General features: G+C 41.9%; 1 protein-coding gene across 2 annotated transcripts; it reads right to left on the reverse strand.

Annotated features, from left to right (window-relative positions):
- Positions 1-751: 751 nt before the first annotated feature.
- Positions 752-10,485, reverse strand: LOC114695033 (olfactory receptor 13A1-like). Of its 2 annotated transcripts, XM_037203349.1 has the most exons (2): positions 10,424-10,485; positions 752-1,716 (listed from the first exon to the last, which is right to left on the reverse strand). In XM_037203349.1, exons 1-2 carry the CDS (start codon positions 10,483-10,485, stop codon positions 792-794), a joined length of 987 nt encoding a protein of 328 aa, XP_037059244.1. In that variant the 3' UTR covers positions 752-791. The 2 variants fall into 2 exon arrangements, with proteins under 2 accessions (XP_037059244.1, XP_028728020.1); XM_028872187.2 differs by lacking the exon at positions 10,424-10,485 and having other exon boundaries at positions 752-1,745.
- Between the last annotated feature and the right edge of the window lie 606 nt (positions 10,486-11,091).

The raw sequence follows: 11,091 nt of genomic DNA on the forward strand, positions 1-11,091 counted from the left end.
GGTAGGTAGGCTCTTGGAGGAGTTGTGGGGGGAGGGGAAAGAATATGATGTAGAAAAAAGTTTTACCCTAGCATTTTTGCTTGTGATCTATTTTTTAATGATTTTTAATTACATGTGGTGTAAGACTTTCACTGTACCCTTGGCATGTAAACATTCATCTAGTTTCCCTAAAACTTTTTGTTGGAAATAATTAATCTTTCCCAGGAGTTCCATTGTCATAAGCAAGCTGGACTCATCAATGTGAATTCATTTTTGAAGCTTAAACTCAATCTCTGCTCCACGGATTTCTGCTTTCTCCATCCCAGCTTTGACTTACACAGCTCAGTAGGCAGCTGTGAAATGGAGAACCACTCAACTTTGGTCTTCCCAGGACACTGTGGCCATGCTTGCCTCTCAAGTTTCCTTATGAAGTTTAGATTTTAAGGCAGAGTTCTGAAACAAAGCCCTGTGATGTTTACAGGGCGGCACTGGAGGAAAGGGCTTTATTTTGTGACTATCATCATTATCACCCACTGAAACTTTCCAGACTAGGAAAATGGAATCTCCATTTAAATAAACTTTGCTTTTGAAATGGTTTGTACTAGTTAAGAGATAAAGCCTGAGTATTTGTTTACATTATATCTAAAGAATTTTGTTGTTGTTGTTTTTGAGGTTACAGTAAGTACAATTGTCCAGTTCTTGCATCAGAGAATGGTTTTCTAAAACAATAATAGGAACATCCCATGGGCCTGCTCTCAGGAGGGCATGTGTAGGAAGAGCCCAGGCCAGGAGGACAGCCTGCACATCTCCACTTAGTGTGAGGAAGAGGGCAAGAGTCTCCCCAGGGCGAGCTTGACATCCTTGTTCCTCAGTGTATAGATGAGGGGGTTCAGGGTTGGGCTGAGCACTGAATACAGCACCGAAGTCACTTTGCTTCTTTCTGGGCTGTAGCTGGAAGCAGGACTGATGTAGGCACAGAATACAGATGAGTAATACACACAGACCACGATGAGGTGGGAGGAGCAGGTAGAAAATGCCTTCTTCTTGCCCTCAGCAGAGCGCATGTGCAGAATGCTGGTGATGATGCAGCCATAGGAGAGTAAGGTGAGGATGAAGTTGATGCCTCCATAAAAGGCATCTGCCACAAGAGTCATGATACTATTAATACGTGTGGAGCTGCAGGAGAGGAGGAGGAGTGGGGGGATCTCACAGAAGAAGTGGGTGATGACCTTGGGGCCACAGAATGACAGCCTTGTCATCAGACCAGTGTGGACAGATGCATTCAGAGCACAGATGGACCACACACCCATGGCTAGGGCCCCACACACGTGTGGGCTCATCCTAGAGCTGTAGTGCAGGGGATGGCAGATGGCCATGTAGCGGTCATAGGCCATGACTGTGAGCAGCAGCAACTCAGAAGACAAAGACCACAGAAGGAAGAAGAGCTGGGCCATGCACCCCTTGAAGGAGATGGTGTTTTCATCAGATACTAGGCCAAGCAGTGCCTTGGGCAGCACGGAGGAGGTGCAGACAATATCCATGGTGGCCAGGTTGCACAGGAAAAAGTACATGGGACTGTGGAGCCCAGTACTGGAGGTGACCAAAGCTATGATGACAATGTTGCCTAGTAGAGCCATTGTGTAGAGGGACAGGAAGCAGCCAATCAAGAGCAATCTTAGACCAGTGTGCTCTGAGAACCCTTCCAGCACAAACTCTGTCACCATTGTCTGGTTGGGACTCAACATCATGATGGAGAATATCCGTTTCACAACTGTGTATGTTAGCTCCTGAGAAAATATCACAGTTTACCACTTCAAATCTGGTTTCTAAACTTGGTCATCTCAAAATTCTCTGCTGTCTGAAAGGGAAGGAGTGAATGTATTTCCATCATAGAAGCCTCTTGTCTTTTATTGTCCATATCATACTGTTGGGAGACCACATATATTTTATTTACTTTTGGTATCTCACCTAGAAACTTTCCCTGTGTAGATTTGGATCAACAGGACATCTGAACCTACTTCATCTTCTTGACTATGTGGGTTGAGTGGAGCATCCCTTACTCAGGACCTGCTCATGCTTTACTGCTCTGTCACCTGTAAGCAGTGTGTTCTGCACACGGTGCTGGAAACACAGCTGTACCACTCTCCTCCACAGCAGGTATTCTTCACAGCATGACAATTTTGGATGAACGTACTGAGATGACTCTTCTACCTTTCTTTACATTTGGCCTCCTAGCTTTCCAGACACTTTGTCTTTTCCAAAATTTGGAGTGGTTTCTCTATTACACATTTCAACCTGACAATTGTCATTCCCCATTGCCAAGCAGCCATGTATATTCTGAATTTTACTTACTGTGGTCTGGGACTTCTAATTTGGTTGAAACTGTCCTGACTCTAACCTACTTCAAATCTATTAACCCAGAGAGCATTTCTCAAAATCCAGGCCTATAAACCCATAGTACTTTTATGATCTTTTTGTTGCAATGAGTCATAATAACTTCAAAGTCAATATACTCACAACTGAAGTCATTGCCACTATCTACAGATGTTTCTTCATGGTTTCAGTAGCCTTATACAAAGCTCACCCTCAGCCACACAGTGTTTCTTGATGCTTATTCTACAGAGCACAGCTCCTTCTCTCTGATACATTGTCTTCCCTTTAGCCTAGACCTATGATAGATCCTCAGTAGTTTCCTGTTCCATGAGCCAAGAATATTGTTATGCATTCTCTTCCCTCTCTCATTCAACTTGTCTGCAAAGCCTGCCATTATAGCTTTCCCAACATTATAACTCATGTTTTCAATACGTTTGATTGTTTCATAATTTCTGGCTTCTTGTCATTTTCAACATTTCCAGGTTCCTCTTCCAGCAATCAAGAACTACAGAGTAGCACCTGAAGAGAATTGGCCCTTGGCCCTAGTTCAAATTCACTGTGTCTCTCCCCAGTCCTTCAGCAAATCACACTCTTTAGCTTGCCATAGGAGACTCATCGGATGTCCCTCATTAGCCTTTTCCATAGGTGCCTTCATGAGTTCATATATGAACACACTCTACTCCTATTTATAAACATGTTTGTGGCAATTATTTGCAGTGCTACTTCATTTTTTAAAAATCACATTTTTATCTCATGTCTCTTTTCCATAGTAAGGTTCACAATCCACTTCTGACCAGCTTAGTAGTCAATGTTGAATTTTAAATATTGTATCTGCCTCCATTTCAAAGTAGGAGTACTCAAATATAACATTTACTCTGACAGTGTTATGTCTGACCACATCTCTTCCTCTCCCCTCTATTCTATTCCACTAGAGAATGTCAATGCATAGTTTGGTATTGCAAGGGGTTCTGCAAAAACAGAATTGCAAAAACGAATTTCTCTAATGTTCTTGGCAGTTTCTGGATCTGGCTATCTAATTTAACTACATTTGCAATTGTGAAATACTCCGCTGATAGTACTAATAATTTATGTGTGATATTAACTTCCATTTCCAGGGTGCAACATTCAGAGTACAGGAAGTGTGATCAAGATTGACCATAGGTTGAGCTAGAGGGAAAGATTTAATAATAATTGAAACCTGTGAATAACATGTGCTGTATGGCAGAACTCTTCTAACATCAATAGCACATCTATAAAAATTAAAATGTGTGAAAAATAACTAACCAATTTCTTTATATATATATTGTTTAATTTTATAATTAACTTAATTTCACATATCAGCCATGGATTCCCCCATTCTCCCTCCTCCCACCCCCCATCTCTCCCCCCCAACCCATGCCCCATTCCTACCTCCTCCAAGGCAAGGTCTCCCTGGGGAGTCAGCCCAGCCTGGTAGAGTCAGCCAAGGCAGGTCCAATCCCCTCCTCCCTACAAGGCTGAGCAAAGTGTCCCAGCATAGGCTCCAGGCTCCAAAAACCTAGCCCATGCACCAAGGACATGTCCCGGCACCACTGTTTAACCAATTTCTAAATAACATACCTAAGAAGAAATGTAATAAATAGGGTGATTTGAAGACCTGGACACATGTCAAAGCCCTTATGGACACCTATTTTCTTCCTTCCTTCCTTCCTTCCTTCCTTCCTTCCTTCCTTCCTTCCTTCCTTCCTTCCTTCCTTCCTTTCTTCTCTTTCTTTCTTTCTATTTTTGTTTGCTTCTTTTTTTATTTTATTTTATTTTACAATACAATTCAGTTCTACATATCAGGCATGGATTCCCTTCTTCTCCCCCCTCCCACCCCCTCCCTTTCCCCCAGGCAGTCCCCTTATTAAATAAATTTCTTTATGGTTTATTTTTTTAAATTTCAATTATTAAGAAATTTTCTTTTCATTTTACATATCAACCACAGATTCCCCTCCTCCCTCTTCCCACCCCCCAGGCTCCCCCTCCAACCTACATTCCCACTTCCTCAGAGTCAAGGTCTCCCATGGGGAGACAGCAGAGCCTGGTACAGTCACTAGAGGCTCGTCCAAGTCCCCTCCTCGCACCAAGGCTATGCAAAGTGTCACATCTTAGGCATTGGGCTTCTAAAAGTCTGCTCATGCACTGGGGATAGATCCCAATCCCCGTCTGTGGGCCCCCTAAACAGTTCAAGCTAAACAACTGTCTTACCTATCCAGAGGGCCTAGTCCAGTCCCCTGGAGGCTCCACAGCTATTGGTCCACAGTTCATGGGTTTCCACTGGGTTGGTTGGATATCTCTGCACATTTTCCCATCATGATCTTTATGTCCCTTGCTCATCAAATCCCTCCTCTCACTCATTGATTGAAATCCTGAAGCTTGACCTGGTGCCTGGCTGTGGATCTTTGTATCTGCTTCCATCAGTAACTGGATAAAGGCTCTATGATGACAGTTAGGGTATTCACTGATCTGGTTACTGGAGAAGACCAGTCCAGGCCCCCTCTTGACTATTGCTAGTAGTCTAAAGTGGGGTCACCTTGTGGGTTCCTGGGAACTTCCCCAGCACCCTGTTTCTCCCTATATGGACACCTGTTTTATTTTGAAGAGGTAAAAACTATACACCAGAGAAAAGACTGTGCTGGTCAAACTGGCGTTACATGTAGAGGAATGAAACTAGTTCCTTATCTCTCAACCTGGACAAAATCCAACTCTGAGTGGATCAAGGGCCTCAGCATAAGACCCAATACCCTGAACATGACAGAGTATAAACAGGGAATATGCTTCAACTCATTGTCACAGGAAAGGACTTTCTGAACAAGACCATAGCTGCACAGGCACCAATCTCAATACCTGAAACCTGGGCCACAGGCAACAATAAAACATCTGTGCAGGGAATAACATCATCATCTGAATGAAGAGGCAGCCTAAGAATGGCAAAAAGTCTTTACCAACTCGACAAACAAGGGCATTAGTATCTAGAATATACAAATAATTCCAAGTTTAAACAGAGAAAACAAACAATCTAACTGAAAATGGGGAATGGAATTAAACAGAGAATTTTCAAAGAGGAAACACAAAATGCTAAAAAACATCAAAAAAATGTCCAACATTATTTGCCATCAGAGGAATGCAGAATGAAAATACTTTGAGATTAAATTTTACCCTAGTCAGAATGGCCAAGGTAAAAATTAAAGAGCAAATGAGAGCAGATGCTGCCAAAGATGTGGGGAGAAGGAACAATTGTTCACTTCTAGTGAGTGTGCAAACTGGTCCAGTTACTATAGAAATCAGTATGGAGGTACATCGAAAAGCTAGAAACAGATATAGTACATGCTTCAGGTACAACACTCCTATGCCTGTGCCCAAAGGACTATACCTCTTAATAAAGTGACACTTGCTCTTCTGTGGTCATTTGTGCTCTATTCACAGTAGCCAGGAAATGGAAACAACATGAATATGTCCATCATATTAAGAATGGATAGTGAACTTATGATACTTAAATAATGGAACATTTCTCAGCTGTTAACAAAAGTGAAATTCTGAAGTTTATAGGAAAATGGTGGATCTGGAAGCAATCATCCCAAGAGAAGTAAGCCAGATGAAGAAAGACAAACATCATATGTGGATGTTACCTTTTAAGCTTTCGATATAAGTGTCTTAGGGTTATGATTGCTGTAATGAGACACCATGACTAAAGCAACTTGAGGAGGAATGGGTGTATTTGACTTACAATTCCACATCCCTCTTCATCAATGAAGGAAGTCAGGGCAGGAGCCAGAGGCCATGGAGGAGTGCTGCTTACTGCATTGCTCATCAGGAATTTCTCAGCCTGCTTTCTTAAGAACTTATAAAATTAGCCAGCAAAATAAGGAACATTAAAAGCCTTTTGAAAAATTCATCTGTAAACCTAGTACAGCCCAATATTCTTAAAATACATTCATATACAGAATAAAAAGAATTTATGTGGAGTTACCTTATAATGAGGGAGGGGCAACACCACTCCTAGACACCATATGATACCAAACAAAACTCTTATAGGAGGAATGGATTATCTCTTTCAGAGATGTTAATCACTGGATCCCATTGACCATCACACATTACAGGCTATTGTTATTGCACTTGTCTATTCTTCAGATTATGATGGTAAGACACTATCACTGGAGACACCACTTAACGGGAATTCTAAACATGGAAAAATAAAGTGAGTACTGACCTGAAAGCTTCATCTCTACTTGCTAGCTTTTGCAGTTCTGGAAGATGCTATGTACACCACTTGAGGAAGAAAATCATCATCAATCTCACCCAGTACAGAACTCTATGAACTACAACAGCAGTAGCTTGCCAAGATATGGCCACCGATGCAGGAGTGGCACAATGCGCTGGCTTTCTGGAGCCCATTGCCTATGGTGGGTGCCTTGCTCAGCCTTGCCATGGGGGAGGGGCTTGATCCTGCCTCAACTGAATGTACCAGGCTTTCCTGACTCCCCATGGGAGACGTTACCCTTTTGTAGGACAGAACGGAGGTGTTTGAGGGAGGAAGGCTGAGGAGGTAGGGAGGAGGGATGAGAGGGGAATCTGTGGTTGGTATGTAAAATGAGTAAAACAGTTCTTAAATAAAAAAATAGAGTGGCACAAATGTTACAGAGTAACTAACCACTTTCTGACTGAATTTAAGGCCCACTTCATTAGATGGAATCCACACCTGGTACTGTTCACAAGGCCAAGACTATGTGGTTAGATAGATCATAGGTCTAAAGAAAACCTACTACTTTTTCCTACTAAATAGACACAGTGCTAAAAAGACTCCTAATGATTTGCTGTTATACCCATAGATCAGTCCATCATACAACCCTCATCAGAGATACTTTTTCTTATAGTAGATAACAATGAACAGAAAGGCCTATAATGGGTCAATGTGCACAGAATAAGAAACTTTGGGGTGCTCAGACCTAATGGGAGTTCTAGATCATTTTCCACAAGACTTGGAAATCTTCATGGAAGGGGAGAAGGAAATAAGATTGCAAGAGCCAGAGGAAGTAGATGATTTCATTTAGACAGAAAAATAAATTCTAGGACTCTGCATCATATAGTGTCTACGCTCTGGAATAGTTTTTTTAATTATTAGAAATAACGAGAGCTGAGGAGCTCAAAGCTTGAGAAGACAGAGATGACAACGTTACAGAAACACAAACATTTACTGCGAATGTGTGTAAACATATCCACACATCAACCCATGTCCTGTTAACATATGCAATGATTTCTTGTTACAAGTAACAGTATTGACTGACAGCACTCATGATAGCTTCTGTTATTCAGAATATCAATCCGAAAAATACATCACAGAAAAGAAAGTTATAAACAGAGAACAGTGTGGCTGGAGTCCAAAATTTAAGGTGTGCAAAATAGCTGTTCACAGTGAAGTTATATGCTTTCATGTGGAGGGAAATGTACTCAAAAACGATCTGTAGCAGAAAATGCACATCTGTTTTACCTCTTAATTATTGTGACCTGAACAAGATCATTTAGAGGACTTTCAGGATCATGAAAATGTCCTGCATCTTCATGGAACTAGGATACATGAAAGAAAGCATTCCTTAAAACACAAAAAGTTTAAAAAAAATGCAAACCTCTTCTTTAAATGTACATTGAAAACTATAAAGTAAGATTACTTTAATTTTTAAAGTTTTCTTTAACCAAAGCCTGGCTTGAAAATGTTTTAAGTGTGTTAGAGCAAATGGGATGCATATTCAGAGTAATGGGAGCACACAGTTTAAGGTGGAGTCAGGAGACACCAATGAGAAAGTGGAGGGAGTGTGACCTCTGTTGAATTGGATTATTACTGGAGAGGTCACATAGAGACATGTCTTCTTCTGAACAGTGTACCAATGGCAACATCTACACTCATGCATTCATCATTGGCAATGATAGATAGAATGTGAGTGTATGCACAGTACCAGATAGGTCTAGACTGAACACAGGAAAACATCAATGATTCCTTAGCTTGTGTGCTGAATTTTATAAAACCTATACCAACGACATTGAAAAATAATATGTTCCACTCAATTCTACTTCGAACACTTAGAAGCCAGAACAGAACAATTACAATGAACATCTGAAGCCTGATAAACATGATCTCTCAGAAAAGGGATGAAGAGCTTGTTCAGGGCCTGGACACAGACACTGCAGTGACAATTACTATGATCCTGTAGTGCCGTGATGAACAATGAGCTTCTGTCCTAGGAGATAGACACCATGAGGGTTTGAGAACCCTGAAGCACCAAGAACTGGAAGCACTAGTGACATCAGACAGGTGTCTGATGCTGGGATTCCCAAGTCCACATTGAGACTAGCTAGCACACTGGAAGGACCTGTGCTCTTGAGGAACAAACCATGGGAAGGAGATTAGAAGATCATGATCATGAATCTGTGATAGGCAAAGGCTGGATAAGATACAGGACTTTCACACAGTCTCAGCTCCCTGCAGTGGATGTGCCTCTTCATAGGAAAAGTACTAACTTCACCCTGCTCTCCTCACTAATGGTACCAGTTGCTGCTTCTCATCAGTATGACACCAGGTATGCCCTGTAGATTATCACGGAGGAGCCTCAGTATCTGTACTATCAGAGAAGATAAACCACAGAGAGAAGAGGTTGGTGGGAACTCACTTTGGTGGACAATAACTGTCATTTTGTCAGGTCTGGCCACCTGGGGCATGCTATGTACTCGTTATCCAACAGTCAAAGCAGAGATTTTCTGTGGGATACTTTGCATGCATGACAGAGAGGAGAATGACACTTCTGGAAAACCATAGGTCAACAGTGAGTCTTCATACATGCTGTGTTTAATAAGCAATAATTTGATGTATGACATTCCTACAGTCCTAGCAGACAAGGCTATCTTATTTAGATGTGATACTGTCATACAGAGGGAAAAATAATTAATTTGCTTCCCAACTGTTCATCCATGTACACTGTGAAGCAGAGAGACAAGCTGCACCTACCTGAGAATTCTTTCTATAATTCCATCATGCTCTTTTGGGAATTAAGCTTTTATTGCTAGTGTGCTCGGTTGTGCCTAAGTGGACATGGAAGAATCTAGGACCCAGATGGGGAGTTTGTGGGAAGCAAATTCCCTACAGCCACACATGGCTACATGTAACTCAGATCTCAGCAAGACTGACTTGAAAACCTTCAGAAGCTGAGCCTCAACCAGAACCTAAGCTGCTGAGGATCCTCACCATGGTCACAAAACGGAGTGTCTGCAGATTCCATGGTCTGTCCAGAAAATTTGCTGCAGGAAGCATCTACACTTACTTCTGGGTTATCACAGTCCTCCCCTTCTTTGTTTGGCCATTTTACTGATACTTAAGGTTAGATACCTGGATTGTTTCTTTAGGTGACTCCCAGTCATGCCAGGCAAGCTTTGCAGCAGACAGGGCAAGGCTAACACCTATAGGGCTGGGCTGGGCTGGGCTAGGCTGGGCTGGTGTTCTGGACTCCATGGAAGGTGAAGGTCATTTCTGCCCCAGAAGAGTGGACTCTGGGCAACAGGGCAAGGGAATCCCTTCTGTGGCATTTTCTTACCATCCTCTGTATGACATGGCCAAATAAGACAATATTTAAGTCCTTTCTAGTCATCAATATAGATCTTAGATTCATCTAAATCTGTTGGTTTCATTTCTAAATTAGTGTGAGCACTGTGGGTGATGCATGAGTAAATATGGACTTGAAATATGTAAATATGAACACGAGGCAAAATAACAAACGTGAATAAGCTCTTTGATCATAATTAGTAGCTAGATAGTCTCCTGTCTATACTGTGGCACATGAAACCAAGTCTTTCTATCATCTTCTGACCTTTGACCTAGCCCTCTTCATTAAACTCAGGACTCATTGAGAACATGGCTATCCTGTGTGCTTGTCCCTCTGTGCTGATTTCCAAGGACTGGGACAAATGTCACTTTTATAGTGAGATATCTTTTTGCTTGGGAGTTCCATTATTAGTCTGAAGAATCACACAGTAGAATATAAGCCTTCACTCACCTTTTCCTGACCCAGTGAGTTGAGGTGATGGGTGGGTCTCACACAGTGAATACTGCTGAGCAAAGAGTCTCATTTCCTGTAAACATGGAGTCTTTAGTGTCCCTCTGAAGCTCTGTCTTCCTTCGTGCTGAGTGGCTACTGACCTTCAGAAATTCCTGTGATATTCTGAGACCCGGGGCAGGTGTTTGTCCTGGTGCCTCCTGGGATAGAAACTCAAGGAGAAAGCTCTTAGGATCAATTAAAGAAAGCTCTTGGCTTCATGACCCAAACTCCCTGAAGACTGGTGAGGAAGAGGTTGGTCAGGGGAGTCTCATAGTGTGGGTAGCAGCAGTTCACCCTCCACATCCTTCTTCAACACTCTGCACTCATCTCCTAGAGTGCCTTTGGGATTTTCGTGTTCTGTGTGGAAGGTCTCACTGTGGTAGAAATTGACTCCTCTGTATTCTGCTGAGAGTGCTTCATCTGAATTTGACACATATACAATGGGTTTATTCTAAGAATCTTTTACTCTCTCTGCCTCCCCTTCCTATTCCTACATCTAAGCCTTCAATGTATTGTTATGAATTAATATAATCAACACTTACATTCTATTTGCTACATTTTTTAAGCCCTGAGAATATACATGCAGGTAGCATTATACAGGCAGATCAAGTTTTATTTAGTAATATAGATATCCTTA

This window comes from Peromyscus leucopus, chromosome 1, assembly GCF_004664715.2.
Source record: "Peromyscus leucopus breed LL Stock chromosome 1, UCI_PerLeu_2.1, whole genome shotgun sequence".
Taxonomy (NCBI): domain Eukaryota; kingdom Metazoa; phylum Chordata; class Mammalia; order Rodentia; family Cricetidae; genus Peromyscus; species Peromyscus leucopus.